The sequence below is a fragment of the Haliaeetus albicilla genome, chromosome 17 (genome assembly GCF_947461875.1).
Source record: "Haliaeetus albicilla chromosome 17, bHalAlb1.1, whole genome shotgun sequence".
In the NCBI taxonomy this organism is placed as follows: Eukaryota; Metazoa; Chordata; class Aves; order Accipitriformes; family Accipitridae; genus Haliaeetus; species Haliaeetus albicilla.
Window position 1 is genome coordinate 29,184,470 of NC_091499.1, and position 23,671 is coordinate 29,208,140.

General features: G+C 37.9%; 1 protein-coding gene across 1 annotated transcript in view; it reads left to right on the forward strand.

Moving 5' to 3' along the window:
* The window catches only part of NKAIN2 (sodium/potassium transporting ATPase interacting 2), a 558,604-nt gene that overhangs the window by 277,542 nt on the left and 257,391 nt on the right, over positions 1-23,671 (forward strand). Inside the window, exon 3 of the mRNA XM_069805165.1 lies at positions 19,329-19,409. Coding sequence (XP_069661266.1) covers positions 19,329-19,409 — 81 coding nt within the window. The remainder of the gene's footprint in view (positions 1-19,328; positions 19,410-23,671) is intronic.

A 23,671-nucleotide genomic window follows, 5' to 3' on the forward strand; every position in this document is an offset into this window, starting at 1 on the left:
ACTTTGCCTGAAGTTAATCATATATGTTTACATGTATCTTCAAATGAAGATTAAATTAATCATGCTAGATTACAGCATTAGATCTCAAAGAAATGTAGATTTCTGCCTGTGCAATAGCTATTACCTGATGACAACTGCAGGATTCCTTCATTTATTGCTATTAACCGAAGTTAAGTTGATTGATCCTGTCACAGAAGAGAAATGGTTAAGGAATCTTTGATTTATCTTCCTGAAATCTTCATAGGTTTGGACCTTGATTTAGAATCCAGTGTGAAATTCCTCAGTGTCTTGGGTAAACGTTTTCAGCACCAGCTTAGTATTTTTCCACTATACTTATCACATAGCAAATGTACTGTCAAATTTTGCACTGTGTGGAGCTTACTAAAGGGGAAACACAAATGGACATGCAGGGGTAACGTATGGCACGCACATAGAGAGAGTGTAAATATTAGTAAACAGATTCTGCAGCAACTCCAGTATAGGTCATTAAAGAAATGAGAACTTTGCAGGGAAGTCATGCTAAATTGTAGCATTGTGTCTCTAATTTTTAGCCCTTGAAACCAGTGAAATGTGAGTCAGGTTTAATTATTAACACATTTGGGTGGCAAAGGGGAAAATACTGAGGGATAAGAAATTAAACAAAACAAGTGACTGCTTGTGTGGGTGGTGAGAAACGGCAATGTTTCTGTTACAAAGGTAGAAACAGTCATCATAGATACAGAGAGCACTGGTTCCAGGTCCAGTTAAAGTGTCTGTGGAAAGTCAGCTAATATGTGACAATATTGCTAAAAGTGAAAGGAAAAGGATAAACGTGGGGGAAAAAAACCAACACAGTGGAGTTCACAGTCTACAGCTATCCAGTATTACTTTCAAGGGTAAATATAGCAGAATTATTGTGTTCTGGTTTCAGCTGGGATAGAGTTAATTGTCTTCCTAGTAGCTGGTACAGTGCTATGTTTTGAGTTCAGTATGCGAAGAATGTTAATAACACTGATGTTTTCAGTTGTTGCTAAGTAGTGTTTAGACTATAGTCAAGGATTTTTCAGCTTCTCATGCCCAGCCACCGAGAAAGCTGGAGGGGCACAAGAAGTTGGCACAGGATACAGCCAGGGCACCTGACCCAAACTGGCCAACAGGGTATTCCATACCATGGGACATCCCATCTAGTATAGGAACTGGGGGGAATGGGGGCAGGGAATCGCCACTCGGGGACTGGCTGGGTGTCGGTCGGCGGGTGGTGAGCAATTGCCCTGCGCATCATTTGTACATTCCAATCCTTTTATTACTACTTTTGTCATTTTATTAGTGTTATCATTATCATTATTAGTTTATTCTTTTCTGTTCTATTAAACCACTCTTATCTCAACCCATGATTTTTACTTCTTTTTCCCGATTTTCTCCCCCATCCCACTGGATTGGGGGGGGGGAGTGAGCGGCTGCGTGGTGCTTAGTTGCTGGCTGAGGTTAAACCATGACATATTGTATCCAGTATAGCATCCATTCATTTCTTACTTGCTTTCTAACATGTGGAGAGTGAAGGAAGCAAACTGATCATACAAAAGGCTTTGAATTCGCTGGACAACACATTGACTCTTTCTGTTGCCTTCATGTGATTTCTTTATTGCTATGCTAAATCCACAAGGTTTGGAATAGGTTGGGTATCAAAACGCATATGGGAAGGAGCTGCAGACTTGCCACACCGAACAGATATTCTCACCCAATCTGTCAGAGCAGTGATTTATACATGCTGGCTACAGATCATTTTGAGGAAAGATTCTGAACAGTGCAATTCATGCCAGAGTCAAGAATTTAGGGGACTAACGTGTTTCTTAAGACACAGATTCAGGACTTTCCTGTACTTAGGCAGATGTTCCCTTATCATTCTTTCATCAATAAAAATGTTGCACTGTACACTTTTTAAGGCTTCATTTCTGCAAGTTTATATGTAATGGTCTTTCAGTTTCCACAACAAAGTAAAGTATTAAGACAGAAATCCCTGCTGAATCCAAACAATTGTACAGACCAACCTCTGGCTTCTTTCCGGTGAGTGTTAGGGGATCACATCTGCAATCTGCACTTGAGACCTTCTATAAGACTTGCCATTTATTAGTTTGAACATTCTGCAAGAATATTCCATGGGACAACTAAAAAAAATGCACTTCACTGCTTCCTAAAACACCTTCAGCAGGCAAAAGCATCAGCACACGTAGAAGAACAGCTCTGGGGTAAATAGGGAATGTGAGTTACACATCCCAGCCACACAGCAGCCTCTTATGATGCTTCACCTGCTTTCTGCAGCATTTGGTTCCAAAATGAGTGCCCTGGGTAAGTCATCATAGCAATAAGTTCTCACTTAAACTGGGAGCAGACAAGGTTGCCACAGAATTAATTCAGCCAAAGACACCGCAAATGTTGAAGTTGGGCAGAGAACCAGGCAAATGTGGTCTCAGGTTGGGTGAGACAACTGGGTGTTCAGTAATGGGAAAGGACAGAGATTTCTAAGGATTCCCCTCTTCCTAGGTGTGCCTTCTGCTACCCAGCCCAGTTAACGCAATGAGCATTTGCATAAGCCCTGAGATGAATCCATGGTGATACTGCTAAGCCAAGACTTTCTGATTCCTTTCGATCAATCCTGTCTGGTGGGGGAGAGTTGGTTTCCTAATTTTATCGCTAGATCTCAAGTCTATGGGTGTTCTAGAGTTCCATCTTTTCATTTTAATGCCAAACTGCTTTGCAGTTACTTCCATTGCTTTTCTGTGGAAGTGTGGTCCTGCAGCTAAGAGATTGCAAGCATAAGCTAATTGTTCTTTTATCTTTCTTGCCATTTCATTAGTGTTCTGGGACAGAATCCAACTGCCATGGAAGTTTTCTTAATCCTCCAACTCTAATTCTTTGCTGACCACTACTGACCTGATAATGATAGTCTGACATTTTTCTTCTTTTTTTTTTTTTTTTTCTTCTTCCCTTGGTGTTTTATACTAATCTTTCTGGCTCTTGTTCCCAAGTGCTTATGTGGGACACAGATCCTGTCTACATTTTAGAATCATCTTTTTCTTCTGTCAGTGAAATTACCCTTTTTATGCCTTAAAGATGTGAGCATATTCTCCAATGACCTCTTGTGGCTTATTTATTTGAACATTATCTTATTTACTTAACCTTTCACTCGGTCCTTTCTGTTTTGAGACTTTTTCTCTAACTCTCTTTGCAGTTTTAATATTCCTATCTTCCTTACCCTCCTTGCTTTGGAAATTGTCTTGTTTGTTCTCTGTATTACTACTGCTCTGGGATGTCTGTAAACAAAGGAACAAAGGCAAAAGAATTTCTAACAATGAGGAGAGATGACCAGCAAAAAGCAGCAAGCTTTGGGTAATCCTCTGAAATTTTTTGTAGACAAAAGGACAGGAGAGCTTTTCTATGGGACTGTTTCTTTTGAAACATCATCAAGGAATGGAGACATTTCTGCTGAATATTACTGAAGTCCCAGCAGTGCTTTTACTAAATGTCTGAAGTTCTAAAGGAGGATGGGGAAAAAGAAATTACTGGATCTATTTAATGATGTGCATAATGATAATCAGGTTTGGCAGTAAGTGTTTACACATAAAATTGTCCAGTATTTTCCATTATGGGACCTTGATATTTAAGCACTTTTATGAGCAGGCTACAGGTAAGCCCTTCAAATTAAAGTTTTGCCTAAGTCTAATTATTATTTTACAGTTAAAGCAACTCAGCCTTTCTGATCATCTAGATCAATGGAATTAAAAACAAAAAAGTCAATGGATTTTTTGGGGGTTTTGATAGCCATTACACTGACGACTTCTAATAATTCTTTCTTGCAATGTCAATGTGACATTTGACATGGAAAGAAAAAGGGAAGAGATGCCACAGGGCATCGTTTCAGGCTGTCGTTTGTCCCCATTGCAAATTCATTGAGCTTTGTTTGAATGGGCAGTGATTTCAAATTAGGGGATGGCAGCAAACTCTAGGCGAGAGAGCCAGCATGCAGCCGTCCATCCCGCAACTGAGCCGCGGTGCTGAGGGAGCAGGCTCTGCTCCTGCTGAACAGACGGATGAACCCTGGGGGCTGTGTGGGCCCTCACTCTGCCCCTGCGTCTCCTGGCTCAGGCAACTGGCACCTGTGCGAGATGGAGAACAAAAGACACCGTCCGTTCTTTGCACAGGCCGTGGGGAGGAGAGGAGGGAGAGGGAGGAGGGCAGAGCACAGAAGCCTCTAGCCCATATAATTGTGGCTGGTGGGGTGTTGCCTTCTGTGATTTTGTTGACTTGATTGGCACAGCTCTGTTCTGAGAGGCTGAGGGTCTCTAATGGCTCACGTGTAGATCAACATCTCTCTGTAATAGTGTTTCAGGGTTTCTTTTTGTTTTCAGTGTTTCATTTAAACAAGATAGAGTATTTATACCTATGTATTAACAGAAGACTTATCTGGAAGCTAAAAGAGCATTATCCTCCTGCTATCATCAACTCGTGGAGGACACTGCTCATCACGCGTTATTAACTGTGGCTACCTGACTGCGTAACACCCACTATCCACAGTATAAGCACAGTTGTGAAAATACCTCCACACACACACTTTTACATGCAGTGGAACAAGAGTCCATTAAAGCTGCAAATACAGCACCTGAGACTGAGAAAGTTCCAGAATTGAAGCTACCTCTGTGACCTTTATTTAGCCACCTGTGTTTTTGAATTATGCTACAGTCTTTAATTGCATGATCAAAGTGAGCATCTCCTTATTAGTGCACAACATAGGTTTCTCTCACTGGTAATGAATAATGTGGCTGCCTTCAGCGCCCCAGACACATTTGCGGCAGAAATTTCTCATCTCTAACATGGGACTAATAACTATTACCCTGCCCAGCCAGGGTCTTAGGAAGGTAATCCGTGCTTAAGATGTACTCAGAAACTGCAGTAAGTCAGGTAGCCTAAGAAAATCTGACAAACAACTGAATGTGGATGATACTCAGTACATAAAGCACGAGGCTGGACTGGGAGATGAAGGTGAAAAGAAATATTGAACAGCAGCATCCAGTGAACCTCTGCCGTGATACATGAAAAAGAATTGGATGTTCATGTAAATTAATATGGGTAAATTCTCATTCTCACTTTTCTTAATTTTCCAGTATTTTACTTAAATTTCCTTTGGGTGCTTGGAAGCACCTTTTTTTTCTTTGCATGAGATACATTATTGTGCTTGGACAGGAAATTATTTTTGAAACATCCAAACAATCAGGCCAGCAGCATATTCTAATTTAATTCAAGCATGAAATATAAGCATGAACTTTAGCTTGCATAGTTATGAATTTTTTCAGTGGTCACAAAGTTATCCTGTTGATCTTAAGGCAACAGCAACTAAAAAATGGTGGTATTTTCCTACTGGGTGTTTCAGTACTTGTTTCCACATACTGTGAGGAATATGCACTTGATCTGGCACTCTGAAATGGAATTAGAGTGTGGGAGAAACCTGTTCAATTTTCATTATACCTTACAAAAATTGGAATAATTTAGTCCGGTCTTTTCAAAACCCATTGCTTTTCCAAGCAAAGTTATCAGTCTGTCATGCTGTTGTCTCCTGTCATAAAACTGTCATCACAGTCTCTCTGATGTGGCAACACTGGGGGCACTGGCAAAGCTTCTTGGCTCAGTGGTGCTCAGATTTTGCATGGCAAGCTAGGTTGCTGCAACGAAAGTCACGTGGCTCTTCTGCCACAATGTGGGAGCTACCATGCCTTTCATTACTAATGTCATCAAATAGCATCCTGACTTCTGGATCTATTCCCACCCCATTTAAAGTATCAGCTGTTTATTCCCTCACTGTTGACCTTTCTTACCTCCTTATAATTTGTTGAGCTACCATCCTTTCAACAACCTGCTATTTTATTTTTTTTCTGAAAAGTCCTGGGAAAGGGTCTGTATAACACTGAGTCTTTATCAAAATAATGGGTATGCTTTTCCATCTGAGCTGTGCATAGGGTCATAATGCCAGGAAGATCTGTAAGAATCAAAGAATTGGAGGAAAAGCTGGGTTGGAATGAACCCCTGAAAATAATCTCACCCAACACTCCTTTCAAAGCAAAGCAAATTTGTGTTATCTTATGTTTCAAGGCAGCTTTTGGACTATAGTCATACTGTTGGGTTTCTTGACTGTATTTGCTAGATCTCCTAATGTTGTTATTTCAGAAATTATTCTGTAGTTTATTGTATTAATGTTATATGACAAATTCATATGCATCTTGTAGCTTGCACGTCAGTTTATTTCCTTCATCATGTAATTCTCAAGAATTTTTTTAAAGACTTGTTTAATTTAAAGGTTAAATAATCTCCTTAGATTCCAATTTGCTGAGTTAGGACTGCTATAAGAAGAATATGTAGTCTAGCCCTAGCTTGAAATAACATCTACGCTGAATAATGGTTGTTTTCAGGTGGTACATCCAAACAGAACTGTAGCTATAGTTTAGTTTGGTTTTCCACACTATCCACAAGTTTTAATGATGGATTTACAAGAACTCTAGAACACTATACTTCAGAGGGGTTTTTTTTTCTTAAATCTTTTCCACCCAGCCTTTGGGTCCTTCATTAATCACCAATTTGTTGTAGAAAATAATCTTCTGAAGATGTAAATGTTTCTTGCCAGAACTATTTTAACTAGCTGCTTTCACCTCATAATCAGTACTTTGTACAATTTTTGGTTTTTTTCATCACAGGCAATAAGTAATGTTTCCATCAACCATTTTCCATTAAATTCCTCTTGAGAATGTGAAAATGACACTTTTTTTATGCCTAAAGAAATAATGTGATGTTTTTACTAAGGACTACTCTGTGATTAAAGGTTCACATTCCAAATAGATGCAACTTATTCTTTTACCTTTATATGTAGATCCAATTTTACTCTATTGTAGTTGTTAGTTCTGCTGCAGTTATGGTCTCCATGAAAGTTTGTGACTCTGACTCATGCAATAAAGGAAGAAACATTTTTAAAATAACATGTTTCTTAATTAAAAGATTGACTAGACTACTGATACAAACTGGAAAAAAAAAAGTTCATTAATTTCCATGGGAATGGTGTGTCATCTCTGTAGGACAAGTTAGGGCTATTTAGAACATCTGAGCTATATATTCCCATATAATAATCTCTTTGAATTCTTCTCAGTGTCATCCAATTCCTGCATTTGCAAAGCTTTCCTTGTTTCAAAATATGTAAAATGAGGTGGGGTTGTATTTTTGCATGTTTTTTTTTTAATTAGTGGCGTATAGTGCACAATACTTAAACTATACTCCTAACCTGCCATACTCTCTGAATTTTATCTCGTAATGGCTTTGTTCATCAGTGTCTTATCTGTAGATACTGCTTTCTTTCCCTTTGACTACCAGTACCATATCTTTCTTTGTAAAAGAGATATAAAAATGGTTTTGGCAAAACCCATCTTCAGTGAGTGCAAAAAAAAAATGCACAAAGGCGTAGTCTATTAGTATCTCAGCACTAGCATTTCTTCCTACAAAAGAAATGGCACTTTCAGGGTTATACAGGCTACCCATGTAAAACCTTTATTTGGCAACTCTATGTACTGAAGCTGTCCAACTAGCTGATAAGCGGGCACAATGCCACTGAAGCAGATGGGCATAGCTGTAGAGAGCCAAAAGACAATGTATGTGCATCAAGTGTGGATGTTGGTGGCAGGCTTCCCAGTCAGTGATGTCTTAACGATTAAATGTCCCGAGTTTTTTGCATCTGTAGTTACAGAGATGCCAGCCTTACTCCTGGATGGTGTTTGAAAATCTCTTCTATTTTATTTATAAATTATAAAGAACTTTTTGAGAATGCTTGATGTAGAAGGTACTTGAGACAAGAAGGTTAACAGTAAAGAAAATAGTAATGATAACATTTCCCAGCCCAAAACAGGCACATGCTCTCACCCAAAACTGAGATGCAAACTGGAGTTCCAGAGTAAGGAGAGCGAAAGCATTATTTAGGGTATTTGAGCTATGCAGTGAAGAGAAGCAACAGGTACTTTCAGAGAAAGAAAATCAGATACAGAGAAATGCAACTACCATAATTTTACCAAAAAAGAAGGATTTGGACATGACATCATCAATGAAAGAGACTCAAAGGCATGAATAAGGAACATTATACTATTCTTTGATTGTATCACATTTAGGGAAATAGAATTTGGTAAGTCTATGTATATTAAGAGGGCTGTACCACAAAATTACCTGATTACATCACCAGTTTACTCTCAGAACTGGAAGAATCTATTGCATGCAATATTTTTAGCTAATGTTTTTAGATGCAAGTTGAAAGTGAAGTAAAAGACAGTTGTCCTAAGATACTCCAAGAGAAAGGTTTTCTTTGTTTCCTGAATAATACAGAGCCAAACATGCACACAGACCCAGGTATAAACCTTCCTGAGGAAGGCCATAATTCATCCAATAAACAAACAAAGTGTGATGTGATCTGGTGATTTAAGTCAGATTTTGATTGATTGATTGATAAATGAAGAAGATATTTTTAGTATAGTGCTTCCTTTGAATATCAGTCTGGTTTCAGTGTGAAATGAATGTTTTTTAGACACACAAAGTCTTAAATTTCCCTGGAGAAATTAGAAAATGAAGTCCATTTTGCATTTTATGCTCTTTTAGAATGAGTGATTTTTGAGTATCAACTTTTATTTTATTGTTATAGCTTCAGATTTCTTTTTTATCTCATTGAATACATTCAAGATTGAAAAAGACTGAAAAAAAAGCCATGTTGTATTAAAACATACTGATCTTGCCAAATCGGGCAGTCTTGCCAAATGACACAGTCTTGCCAATCAGATGTACCAGAAGGGAATAAGGGAAGGGGAAGTGTGTTCTTTGTCTTCCTCTCTCCCTTCCCCGTGGCTCATTAGCATCACACAGTGAGTCAGTCACACTCATGTGGGCACGGTGACAATCTCCCAGGTATGCACCCCCTACACAAGGAAGTTGCATCTAACCCTGTGCTCACCATACAATTTCATGGATCTAGTTTTTGTGCCTCTAGAATTTGGTTCTATCCACTCCAGCTGTCTTAGCCTCCTAAAAAAAATTCAGTCTGGCTCCATAGTACAGTTGGCTATAAACAGCTGTGCTAGTTGGGGTCCATTTAAAGGCACTCTGCAGATCCAATTTATGTATTTTCGTTATCTCCAAAGAATGGGAAGCGACCTTTGCAGTTGACTGGTACTTTCAGAACAGCCACCAACTTCCCAAAACAGAGCTGCCAGCCAGTGACTTTCAAAGTCTGTGTGCTCTGTTCCCCAACCTTGAAACACAAACTCTCTTAGTATCTTAGCCTCTTCCCAATTTTTTTCCAAAACTTTGGAGTGGTCTTAGGAATTTTTGAAAATTTCTACTTTAGAAAACAGTTCAGAGAGAGGTAAGAAAGCACCTGATGGTCCTCACTTATTTCTCCTATGACAAGAATATCTTTAGCTTCAATTAAATCTCCTTTGGAATATGAATACCAAGGAACAAACTCAAAGCCCTGTGAACTGAATGGCCAGGCTCCCCATGGCTTTGACTGTTAAGGTGTTAAGTCAAAGAAAATGGAAGGGAGAAAATGATACCCAGGAAGCTGAATACAAACCTCTCAATTTATCAAAAAGATCTTATTGTAAATGGCTTAGTTTTAGCAAGAATTTTGATGTATTCACTGAGGGAGATGGATTCCTTTTATAAATAGTTGCAGTTGGCACTCAAATACTGAGGCATCAATAAAAGAATCTAGATAAGTGTCAGTAGAGTCTTGTTCCTAGCAACAGTATCTATTGATTTCATTTTTTGCATTATGTTAAAAATGAACACTGAAAGAATCCTGAGTGTCCTGATTTGTATTTTTAATAGGGAATTTAAATGGGCACAGCTTAAAATAAAATAAAATTAAAATAAACTGTCCAGTGACTGAATTATAATCAAGCTTTTTCTTTGGGGGTTTTTTGAAAAGGCCAGAGACACCAAGGAAACAGTCAATACACGTGTATCTCCACCAATATGGTGATGTCTGAAGCAAATTATGGCTTCCCACCTTTCCAGTGAGAAACCCTTCTCATTAGATTACAACCAGAATATATTTCTTATGTTTATTTTGCCTGTACAAAACCACCTTGCCTTCCTGGCTGCACACTGTCCAGTTCAAGCAGGAGGGAGAGACAATGTTCCCACCCAGGTATGGTCATGCAGCAGAATGGGTAGATTTCTCCTAGGGCTGCCTGAGTTTGAAAAGGACCCAGAGGAGTGCTCCTTAGCTGGTGAGGCTGGTTTACCCTGGGTGAAATGCAAGCATATGGCAGGGTGAGCATGGCACAGAGTCCATATGGAGAAGCACTGCTACCCTGCAGAGGGGTTAGGCAGTCAGTGAAGATTGTTGGACCAGTCTTAAGAACTGGTACCATCAACGGAGCCTCTCAGTAGGGTGGTGGTCCCCAGACTGGGCAACGGTGGTGGGGAACAACACCACTTCTTGCCAAGGGGTCTTGGGCATTTTTCCAAATATTTCTTAACAATTGAGGCAGACTTGTACATGCAAAACTGTTTTTCCATGTATCACTTTTGCACTAAATGTGTGGGATTTTTTTGCAGCGGGTTCATTTCATAGTAAGAGTCATTTTTAGGTGAAGCCTTGGGTAAAGTAATAGCAGCTTCTAGTAGCCAGTGATCTTGTTCATGTTTCTTTTTCATTGGTAATTCATTGGTAAAATGTTCTGTGGTGCTACAAGTTACAGTGAAATTTTACAGCAACAATTCCTGCAGTTTTCCTCTAAGATTTAATAATAAAAAATATCCATAGAAGACATCTTGAATTCTTGTGACTGCAATTTCTACACTAATCACTATGTACAAACTCTGAAGAAATCCAGGGCTTGAAATGCTTGGTGTCTTAAGAATGGTCTAGAAGGCAGGGTTTGGAAAAATTCTTTCAGAATATTTCTAGCCCTGGCATTGAAGAACCAAGTGACCTCCAAAATCACATCATTTTGATTTCTATCTTTCTTTCTTTTTATGCCAATTATAATATTAATTTAACAGCTGATAAGAACTGCTCAAAAAATAATGCCATTTCAAAGCCACGATTTCAAGTTTTTAAATCTTGACTAAAATTTCTTTAGCATTGACTTCTAGTGCTAGTATCTCTTGAGGTAGAACCTGGTAGATTCATGTTGGAATTGAAACAGAGGGGTAGAAGAGGATCAAAACAGCACTATTATAAGGTTCGCTGTTGCCTGACCAGCTCAAGTTATGTCTTGAAGAATAGAGATATTCCCAGAATTCTGATATGAAGAAAGTATTATAAGCTCTATTTAAGTGAAAATTATCTGTGTATCATTTTCCTGTTACTTACATTTAATTAGTCATTTCTATTTTGAAAGACTTTATAATCTCTTCCACGAACAAAAGAAAGTGCTGAAAAAACTAGGAAAGTAAAATAAGATAAAAAATACTAATCCATCCCTGAATATATGCATGTATATGTATGTGTCTGCAGCTGGGTGGATATGTACTGTATTGCAGTAAACTGAGTATTCAGATATTTGAAGTTGCTTCCTGCTGGTAAAAGTTTCACAACAAAGATGTGATCAAAAGAAATACAGGAACTGAATGATGAGTGAAGCCAAACCAATTAAATCTCTACTGCTAAGTCAAAAAGGTAAAATAAATATGTCCTGTTAAAATTTCTGCCTTACCTTACTTTCTTTCTTACATACAATGCACTTATTGTTAAAAAGGTCATGAGCTTTAACATATGGATGCGGAAGAAACCTAAAACAAAACAACCCCCAAAAAAACAAGAAGAAATGAATTTGAAATGAGAAAAAACAAAATTTCTCTGCTCCCCATTTGTAAGAAGAATGGCAGAAATATTGTCTTTTTAAAGAAAACTCTTTTTTAAAGTAACTCCTTAGTTACAGATTACTTTTATTTGGCAATCTAGAATATTTGTAACACCCTAGTGTAACATAGTAGATTGACTGAACAATGCTAAAATGTAAGTTATGTATTTCTGTGTGCTTACTTTTACGTTCTGGCATTCGCCTTTATAGCATCATATGAAAAGAAATCATTATTTATTAAGAATAGAGTGACTACACTGAGAAAATGTTGTGTGTCTTTCTTAGGAAGGCTGTATGAATGGGCCCATTTATCTCCTGAGTTGTTTATGGGTTCTTGGAATGAAGGTTTGTCATTTAGTGTTTAAGGTAAAATTTTAAGATGGTACAGTTGGACACTGAAACAGAAGCTGAAAACCAAACTAAAGTGTTGCAGTACACAAAAGCAGCTGCCATGTTAGCACTTCTCCCAATCTTTTCCACTAAAACCTGAAGAGCTGTGAATCTGAGAAACAGAAAATGAACAAATGAATGATTCAAGCTTAAGCATTAATGGACCATCAGTGTGTGCAGGATACAGGAGACAATAGTTCTCAGAAGATGTCTCTTCAGCAGTACTTTGGGGATGTTTTACACCGGTGAGGTTTATTTTGTTTTGTTCTTTTTTTTTGTGGAAAAAAGGGAGTGCATATCTGCATAGTGCAGTGTTACTATCTCATTTTTTATGTCACCAATGCAAGATTTTTAATAGGCTCTGTGACATAGGGAATTTTGCCTTGGAGGAGTTTAGCTTTCCAAACAGCAAGGGTGGAGTGATCAGTGTCAGATACAGAGAAATGAACCAAGTCCTGGAAGTGCCTTTTCCTCTCAATCGACCGTAATGGGAATGTAGACACTGCTCAGAGGAGGACATCTGCATTGCAGACATCTAAATGTGGGCAGATGGATATCACTCCAGCAGTAATGTGCTCTGTAGAAATCCAGCTTCTCTTATGCAGAAGGACTTGGAGCTATGTCTTCAGAAAAAAAATTAAATCTCTGCTGTGCGTTCTGGGCCCAGCATAATTCTGGCACACAAGAAAATGGAAACAAAAGAGAAGCAGCCAAAAGAAAAAAGGAGCCCAGTGAGTCCCACCCAAACTAAAACTCCTTGGCTATGAGTAGACTGACGGGTGACTGCACATCACAGCAATGTGCTGGGCTCTGGGCTGTCCCTTCATCCATTTGTGACCTGACCAGAATGTGCTTCAGCTTTCCTCCTGCTTTTTATGCTTATGAATTCTTCCCACACAAATCAAGGGGAAAATAGATTTAATACACTCCTATATAAAATCAGGGCTTATAACTGAGCCCAAGGAGCTTGAAAGTTTATACATAGCCACTAGGTGTATAGAAGTCTCTGGGAAGAAATTTTAAGCAGCACTTGCTCTATATCTGCAAGCAGTGATTCCTCAGGAGTAAAAAACCAATCCAACAGTAATTTTCTCTTTGGTAGTGACCAGTTCTGATGCACTTGACAGTGCTGCAGCTTTCAGTCAGTTTTGGCAGATGATGCTAATTATTAAAGTGTAATATAAAGGAAGTAAAATACCAGAGAGATATTTTTACCTGAAGGGAGCAAAGGGGAAAGGCTGAAGAGCCAAGGATTCACAATGCCAAAGGGTTAAAAAATTCCCTGATAAACACAAGCAGACAACCTAGACTGTCACTGCAATTTGGGACAGAAAAGTCCAACTCAAAAATGGATTGTACAAAATCAATTCGCATTCGCTTAGAAACAGAAACTCACAAAGATGGGCAGTACTCTGATGCTATGGCCATGGTTGACAAAAAATAAAATAAAACAGCAACAAAAGGTCTAACTCCTAACAATATGAAGAATTCAGCCAAGCAAAACTAGTGCAAGCTGCATGCTGTGACAACCAACAAGCAATGAAAAATATCCGGAGGATTATGGCATTCTGCAAGAGCTTCCCAGTACATTCAAGAAAGTGAATGAACATTTATTGAAGTTGAACTGGTTGCACAAAGCCCTCTGCTGCCAGGAATGTTATTATTTGTTGTCAAGGCTACTGGTTTGGCCCTGAGCTCTATCCCATTGAGGCCTGTAGGTAACTGCTGGGCAGAGAAGACTTTCATCTGGACTATTAAAAGCAGAGCACGGTTGCTCTTTGTGTTAGGTTGCTGAGAGCAGCAGTTCTGCTTAAAAAAGCTGGTCCTCACGCATTCAATAACTGAATCTCTCTTCGGCGTGAATTTGGCTCCTGATTCCTCCTCGGAGTTAAGCTGTGGTTTCTGATCCTGCCCTGCACTGGAGCCTTCCTGCTGAGGTGTGGTTTCTGCTGGGTAGGTTCAGAGCTGGACTCTCCACCATGCTGTGCTGCTCACACCCTCATCAGCTCTCCGGGGAAAGCCTCAGGCAATGGGAATGGGAAGGAAATAGCAAAATGCGCAAAGCAGATTAAATTAGAGAATGGTGCCTACTAAGTGGCCGCATGAAGTCACCCTGTAGACTTCTGTCTTTCCCTACAAATGGACTTCTCCCAGGGGAGTCTAGGTGAGGTCTTTTACTAGTTCCAGGAAGGTGAAAACCAGAGGCAGAACTTCTGCTGTTCGGTGCTGAAAAGGTTCGAACAGGCAACACTACAGAAGGTTATGACAACTAAACCATGGACTTTGCTGTTCAGGAACAGCTGACTCCACCAAATAGTTATTTCTATTTTAGAGGGGCTTTTCAAAGGTAAGCAGAGCTGTAGGCAGCTCAAAGATTAGCTGAATGTTATCAGTAAGTTTAGATGGTATTTTGGTGCCAAGTATTCAGAATACCACTTGTTATCAGATTTGATAAGGAAAAGTTTGAAAATTGTATTTCTAAATGAAGCATCTTCATAGACAGAGGAAATTAGGGGAAAATAACTCTAGAAGCAAAGATAGTGATAATTGTGGACAGTTGTCCTTTCCAGACATGCTGGGCTCAAGGTGACCCTTGAACAACTCAAGTACTCTTGCCCAGGTAGGATAAAAAAATCACATTTTTAATTACTATGGCAAATGTAGTAATTATAATTTTCTGAAATATATTTAGTTTCTTTTTCCTGAATGGAGCATGGACAGGTCTGGGCGCCTAATATTTTCAGGTTTGGAAGAATCTGAAACTAAAATTGTGTACATTTTTAAAAAGAAAATAAGTAGCAAATCACTAATTACAACAATTCAATAGCTTTGAATTGCACAAGGTCATATCTTGTAGGTCCGGAACCCTTGTATCCCTCAGTCAAATGTGATTGTAATTGACTCACATATCCAAAAAGAATTTGGGAGCAAGAGAAATGCCATGTAAAGTTCTGTGAAAAAAATGCTTATATGTAAAATGCTCATAGCTATCAGAGTCGCTCACTATTTATACTCAAAAGGTATGTGACATATTTCTCCTTCAGGCAAAGCAACCAAAGTAATAGGTGTGAGTTCTGGTGACCAGGTTTAGATCAAAGGCAGTAGTGGGCTACCTGGACCTTTGGTTCTTTCTTGTGCCCTTGTGATCGTTTTTCTGTTGGGCTGTGGAATTAAGTCTAGTAATTTAATTTCTTTGACCTTCAGTTTCCCTGTTAGTAAAACGGAGATAATGCGACTTAGCCAACTTTGAGAGAAGTGTGAAGAAGGATGTATGGATTCTTAGTTCTTTTACAAGAATTTTAATATTTCAGTTTCCCATTCCCCAAGAAAAAAGACATCCTATATTAATTTGTGATGATTCATAGCAAATTTTCAAACCTGTAACTAAACAGTATCAATAAATCATAAAGTAGGTAATTCTTCTCATAATTCTTTGTGGACAGTTATAAATTCATGTTTACTTGAAGAAGGGTAAGTGTATTCTACCATATAAGAGCTGTATTTATATAAATTATTTTACAACCCCCCCCCTAGCTTTTACTGATTGACTACAACTTTGCAAAACAGTAAGCATTTAAATTTTCAGTCTTAGCCTTCCAGTTCTACCGCTTTCCAGTGTGGATTTCCATAAAAATAATAAGCTGTGTTGTCACTGCTATGCCTCCTGTCAGTATCTCCTGCTTGGTCAAGTGTGTGTTCATCAAGGTTCTTGTCTTGTTGATATGTGACTGCTGTAGCATTGTGGTGGCTTCTGTCAGATAATGCAGCTGTCTTGAACTCCCACATATGACAAAAAAATACAGCTATAGCCCTTTGAAGAACTCTTATAAAATGTGTTTCTAATTAGATACATATAATAGAGAGTACCAGAGGGATTTGTTCATTGTCACAGACCTTCAGAGCTGAATTTCCGCAACAATTTGCTGAAGCACGTAGACAACAAGAGTCATTTATGACTGCATGTGATCCAGAGATAAGAGATGTGCTAGATCTGAAGCATCTGAAATAAGAAGCAGTGGGAAGCAGAAGTATCCTTGTATTTCAAGACAATTATACTCAGTGTTTATCCACAGAATTCAGGCAGCAAACACTTAATACAACATTTCAAAAGGAAGCAGTTTAACACATACTTTTAAAAGACATTTTTAAACCTTATCTGTAGTCCAGTAACAGCAGATGCTTGTTAAAAGAGTGAAGCTAAAAGTCAGATAAATTTGTCATTTTTTTGGTGATAGACTACACAGTGGAAAAGAAGTTTCACTTCTTCATGTAAGCTCTCTGCTGGGACAGGCAGCTCCAAAGTGCATTGGAGCATTCTGCTGGATGTGCTGGGCACAGGGAGCTTTTTAATCAGCTGTTGCTTGTGTGCAGTGTGACATGTTGTGCCATGAACAGCTGACCTAACAAAACCTAGTTTCCAGTGGCGTTCTCCCACATTTTTTCCCCTTTGTGTTGACTGATAAAAGATGAGTAAGTCTTTCTTTGTATGACAACTTAATAATCTCTTCCCATATGTAGGCCTATTTTCCTGAAACTTTTGTGAAAAAATATCTTTGAATCTTCTAGTCTTTTGTCCAGTTTGCTTAAAATTGTTTAGGAGCACAGAAGTTATTTTAAGGGAACAGATATTGCACATGGATATTACTGCTTAAGTCTCATTTCTTTGGGAAATCAGTCTCAATGCAGTATTTAGAATTTTCACTGTAAGAAAACCAATTATCTTTTTGTGTCAGAAGGAATACTTGTATTAACTCCATCAGAGTATATGTATACTTGTATGTAACATTAAAGTATTAAAATAATTGGTGAAAACCAGCAAGTTAAGATGCTGCAAAGTAGAAAAAAATGCCAGATTAAGGTTATTGAATCTAAATTAATGTTTTCTTCTCTTGTTCTGGTAGTTATAATGGTCAATGTCACGTGCGAAGCCAGGTGTACCATGAGCAAGCTTCAGGAAAATGAAATGCTCAATATACTTAACGTCTCAGAGTTGGATTTAAAAAAAAATATGAGTGTGTTAAGACCATGCATCTGAATTAAGTTCCTATGTTGCAGTTTTATGAGCAGCCTACACTCAAAGAGAAGATGTGCATTAGAGAGGCCATGAAATCTCCATCCCTGGAGATATCCAGACCTCAAGTGGACAAATCCCTGCACAGCTTGATTTATGCTGGTCGTGCTTTGAGCAGAGATTGGACCAGGTGACCTCCAGAGGGTCCCTCCTGACCTAAATAAATCTATGATCTGTGACCAGATCTATGGACCAGAAAGAGCTGACCTACAAAGTATATGTAATCTGTATGCTTTAAATTACTTAAAATTACTTCTGTCTAAAGCAATTCGAAACTTTAAAACTGTGTTAGCTTTCATTAGATCAATATTTATCATAATTCTTCAAAATCTGTATGTGGTCTACCTAATAGCTAGGCTAGCTGGCAATTATTTAGTTATCTATAAAAATAAGAAATAGGAACAGGCCTAAATTTTACTTATGTTGGATGTAGTCTCACTTTAGATCTCCTGAGAAAGGACAGAATTGTAGTATTTCACAGTATTTAGAAAGTTAAGTAGAAAATGGCATGTTGAATGATAGATAATCTGATGCAAAACAGCACTTCCAAGAGAAATGCAGGAAGAATCCTACATAGTTTGTTACTGAATTTACAGAATGAGATTTTCATTCATGACAAACAATGGTTTGTCATATATTTTTTGTAAGGGCTAGATAGCATATGGTCTAAAATATTGTCTGCTTATTTGGAAGGTGATTTAATACAGAGGTGTGCAGAAAGCAGGTTTTCCTGATTTGGAAAAGTAGTTTAACAAAATGTAATCAGTATAGTTTGGAGAAAAGACAACAAAACAAGAAGAGTAAGTCTGTAAATACTTGAGAGAAATGGGTTGGTGATATAAAAGGAGGAAATAGCCCTCAGCTATAACAGGTAGGGAATAGTGTTGTGTCTCTGCCATATTTCACACATATGCAGTGCCATGGGTCTGTGGAATGAAATTAGCAAACGTGCAGAATTGAGTTGTGAACAACTAGACGATAGCTACGACAGCCATTAGAAAAATATTTGTAGATCCTAAGGTTTATTAGATGATGGAATAATTTGTCAAGGGAAGTTCTCAAGCACAAACTTTTAGATAAGAGTAGCAACAGCAGGTCAAACTTTATTACACAAGATCCTCCAGCATTAGGGCAGGGAAATGCAGTTTCCAGTCCAAGCACATAAGGTCTTATAAATACAAAAAAAAAGCAAAGTAGTGGCCGGGAGAGAAAACAGGTACTCCATTACTCACATGAGATATGTGAATAAGAAGCTTGGCAACCACCAATGAACAGTTCTTGCTTAAGCATGAGTACTCCTCCTATACACTATAAAACAAAACAAAACCAAACCAAAAACAAAACCCAAAGAAATTGCCAATTTAAACACAGTCTGCCTCTGAGGGTGTTGAATAATTATGAACCATACTTTGGAATGTCACAAAATATATTGATAGAGGCAGCTGTCATGACCAAATCCATCTATATTTTGTAGAAATGCTGCAAAATAACCTCTCTCTCTCTATATATATATGTTTATTTTCTTGAGGTTATATATATAGGTTTAATTTCTTGAGACTAAATCCAAACTGTTGCAGAATCCAGTGCCTACTTCAATTAGACTTTGTTATTTAGTAAGTTATACTTGAATAACCATTTGAAAAATCAGCTCTGCACTTCTCACATATAATTGATATTGCATGCCTCTCTTGATATTGCAATATTCCCCATTAGAACAATAATAAGAGATCCAGATTTGTTTCAAATTCAGATGTCAGACCTATCAACTGTTCTCTCAGATACAGATTTTCTGGTGTGACTGAGTACTCACTAGGTCACTCTAGATTGTGTCTGTGAAAGGGAAGAATTTATTCTTGATTCTCTTTTATATGTAACATTTTTATTCATATGCACCATATTTATAGTCTGGTTTTGTCTTGGATTGAACTAATTGTCTAATGAACTAAGTTAACTCAGTTGATAGTGAAATTAATAATGCACTGTTTCTCTCTTCCTCCCTCCAGTATGCTGTCTGGCTGGTCCTTTGGGTTACATGGAATGTGTTTGTTATCTGCTTCTATTTGGAGGCTGGGGACCTTTCAAAGGTAATTTATCATTGGATACATTTAAGCCATCAGCACTTTGTTAACATGCCCCAGTTGAAAGGTTGTGTTCTGTTTTACTCATTGTCTTAGCGTTATTAGAATCAGGGTAGTATGATGGAAATTTGGAGTATGCTGGGTATGTTAGAAACTTTTAATCTAGACAGTAATGAGCATATACCTTCTGATGCCCACAACAATAATGGTATATATGTTTTAAAAGAGAATTACCTCTTTTTGCCCCCTCAGTAATTCTGCAATGCAATTTCACCTCTATGAGAGACACTAATTAGTGATTTCATGAATACAAAAGATTACCATCTCAAGGGTAAACAAATATTTTTTGTTCCATTTAGCTCGCTGTTACTTAGCTGGATTCCTTTCAGGGTTCTTATACCACAGCATAATAATTGTAAAACAAAGTGTCTTTCATTAAATTAAAGTGCAAATGGAGGTGCCAGAATAGATTGCTGTTTGGCTACAGCAGTGCTTTTTAACTTTGTGCTTCTGGTAGGAATGTTATGATTGAACACTTATACACAGTCAAAATCAATAGGAAAAATATGTTTTCCTAAGATTGACATATTTATAGGGTTTTAGTGACACTGTAAGTGTCACACATAAAGTGGCAGTTGGTAATGGGCTCAAACCAACATCTCAACCCAAAACTCCTACTTTCTAAGGCATTCCCAGAAGGCTGCCAATTTGTGGGATAAAAGATTAGCAGCGGTAACAAAATATTTTGTTAGAGTAATAAGCTTCAACTGAATCTGAATATTGCTGTCCATGCTGAGTTATGCTCACAGTGGTGTGAACTGACCATCAAGGAGAATCTCATGTGTGAAAGAGATCACATTTTCTTCTTGACTCAGATATTTAATTGCCGTTCCTGATTAAAGGGAGTTTAGCCCAACTGTAAATTACAGGTGTAATTCTCTGATCCTTTGTGAGTTACTGATATGTCATGATGCAGAAAGTTACACACAATTATAGGAAGAGTAAATGAGGCAAAGATACTTCTTTACCTGTATTTTCTCTCAAATCACCCCCAAAGTACAAAAAATAGTAGAGAATGGGATATTTCATCCCCATGTATTCTGTTTCTTCAAAAGATGCTGACTTCAAAAGGATCAGAATTTCATTTCCTGAGGGTGGAAAGTAATTTTCTGCAGGTAAAACGTTACACTTTGTGGGTTTTATACCTTCAGACAGGCCCAATCTCATTAAAAGCTTGGCAAAAACATAGTAAATGAAAGAACTTGCATATATTATCTTTTATTTGGTTAAAATGCTTTCTGTATTGCTAAGTGAACTAATGTATATAACAAACCCAGCACCTGTTGTACATTTATACTCAACCCAATCCACCCTCTTTCCACCTGCTTGTTTCAGCCACCTGCATTCCTAAACTTGGAAATGTTGGGGCGCTTGTCGTGTCTGGGGAAGTGAAAGGGAGTAGGAAGGAAGGGAGAGAGGAGGAGCAGCTGTTTGAGCACTATGTTTTAGTGGGTATAAAAGCTTAAGAACACTAGTAAGTGCTCGCTGGAATAAAGATGGGCCAAAACCAGTATCTAAACCTGGAACTGATTTTTTTCTGAAGTCTAGGGCTGTGTGATCCAGAGTGTTTCCCAACCAACCATATGGTTTGCTTATATTTGGATGCAGTTAAAATTTTTATTTGTTCTTCAGAGGTATTATTTGTTCTGGTGATATGATCTGCCTTGAAATACCCAGTAGAGTATATTCCTTCCACTTCAGCTGGTTTTCAGCCCAACAGCATTGGTAAAGAGGGGGAAAAAAGGAAAGTTCCTAGATAATGGATTTAAGAAATAGGTACAGATCGACTCATTGTCTACAAAAGGTCTAATTCACACATGGGACATCACTCTTCTCTCCTCTCCCTTTCAACTGTGAATGGTACATCAAAACTTTCCCACATGATCAAATCTTCTGCAAGATCTAGGGCCTAGAAATAAACACCTAAGGGAAAGATACCCAGCTTTTTGGATGGATAAAACTTATCCTCCTGTTCTAGATCCTTTAGAGGCTCCAACTGTTTTACAGATGTAGATATCTTACAAAATGGATCATTTTAAGTTTTAAGTCTCTCAGTCACATTCATACGTCTTGCACTGAATCTTCTTTATTATTTATATTTTCATCTGGGAATAACTGCAACTTCAGATCTGTAATGATACTCCTGTGTATTTTTTTGTGTTTGGAATGGCACGCAGAACCTTGAAAAAAGCTCTGGGTTTGAATCGGTTCTAAATAGAGAATAAAAAATAACCTTTAAGTAAGTACCAGAGGGATGCCTCTGAGGTTGTAAACCATGAGAGAGGATTCCTGCACAGCATGGCTTTAGGAATTGATAGGTTAAAATTACAGCCTAATAATAGTTCAGCTGGGTATAGTTTATTTTTATATGTATAATTTAAAGCTTTCTACCAAATAAAATAAAAGAAAGGCTTTTTTTTAAAGTTTTGAGGACAGCTTTTATTCTATGTGTATGTACATCAATTTTTCCATCATCACCTGCTGATACAATGGAGAGGACATATTTCAATTGTTAATATATCTTATTACAAAATTCTTGCCAGCTTCATCCTTTTTTATTTTAGTTGTGGGGGCAGAGGCCATGACATTTATACAGCTTCTCCTTATTGCACTGAAACAGGCTTACAAAGACTCAGAAATTTTTAGAACAATGAGGTAATCATCTCTGAAGAGACTGAAGATGCTCAAGGATTATTAGTGAACAGCCATGCAAATCTGTTTGCATTATATACCATTACAATCATATATATCTTGTGGAAAATGGCATTGCACTAAGTATTTTCTGTCCTTGAGGCACGGTTGTCTTTGCTGAAACTGTTTCACAGCAAGCTGGAATATTTATGGCTTTGTAACAAAGGTTTGTAACAAATAGGAAGTGCAATCACTTGTTCTTAACCTTGATTGTTATCTAGCTCTGTGAATGAATACCTAGAAAACCTACTTCTCAGACTTAGTTTTCAGTATTACTCTTCAATAATTTTTAATTAGTCTGTGTGTTGTTTTGCTTGCTGGTGAGTGCCATACTCATTATAAGTAGGACTTTAAGGTTTCAGGAGTGGTAATATTTATTTTGGCCTGTGGCTAAGCAAATGTAGCATCCAAAAAGCATAACCTCTTATGTTGAATGAGGCACATCTGAAGTACGCTAGTGAAACAAAAAGGAAAACATAATAGAAATCATCACTGAGAAAATGTAATATTTCAATGATTTATTTAAATATCTCAAGAAAGGACATAAGGAACTAGATTTAGCTACCTCAGAAAAACAACAACAACAACAACAAAAATGTCCCCAAATCCCAACATAAGTTAACAGTCTGTTTAGCATTTTTTACTTTCTTCTTCAGACAAAACTCCCATTTACTTCTATGGGATTCAGCTGAAAGCTCTGAATAAAGGTCCTCAGTAGAGAGTGCTGCAAATGCTCATGTAATGAAGAAACAGCACTCTTCAAGGCATATAAAAGCTTCCCCTAATGATGTCTAAGGATCCCACAAGCAGAATAGAAGCAGAATAAGAACTATCGAACTCACATTTTTAGTTTAAAAATGAGTAGACATTTTTTTGCTGCAAAAAATGCATGGCTGAGGTTGCACTGGTCCCATCACAAGTGTGGGAGTGTAGAGATGCTGCTGCTGTGAGTTACTGGAAGTCAAGGCGGAGGCTGGACTTGGGATGGTGGATGAGGAGGACCAGCTGAAGTTCAGGGTCCAAAGCAGCTCTTGCTGCACATGGTTCCAGCCTGGTGCCAGTACTTTTGGTTCTCCTTGCATGCAACCCTACTTTTGTGTGACCAGACACAAGAGCTTTCCTCTCACTGCCACCTGGCTGAGCTCCGCTATCACTTTGTTGTAGTCCCTAGAAGTACTATGTGAATGTGATCAAGAATACACTTTTAAAAAACTCATTTTAACTGACAAAATTGACTTAGTTTCTATTTGTGTGGCATTCTTGACATCTTCCTTATTTATACCTAATAACATACAAAGGTTATATATAATATATTAAATCATAAAGTTGTACTTATATGTCTTTTGACACAAAAATTAGGTGTTTGAAAGTCAAACACTCCAATATCAAGAAATGCCAGAATCAAGGTTGCTTGTATAAGCATAATTTAGCTTGCTCTGTACATTCATTTTTATATAGCTTTTAATTATGCAGTCACAACTGTATTTTTTTTCTTTTTCACAATCCTTTCTTTAATC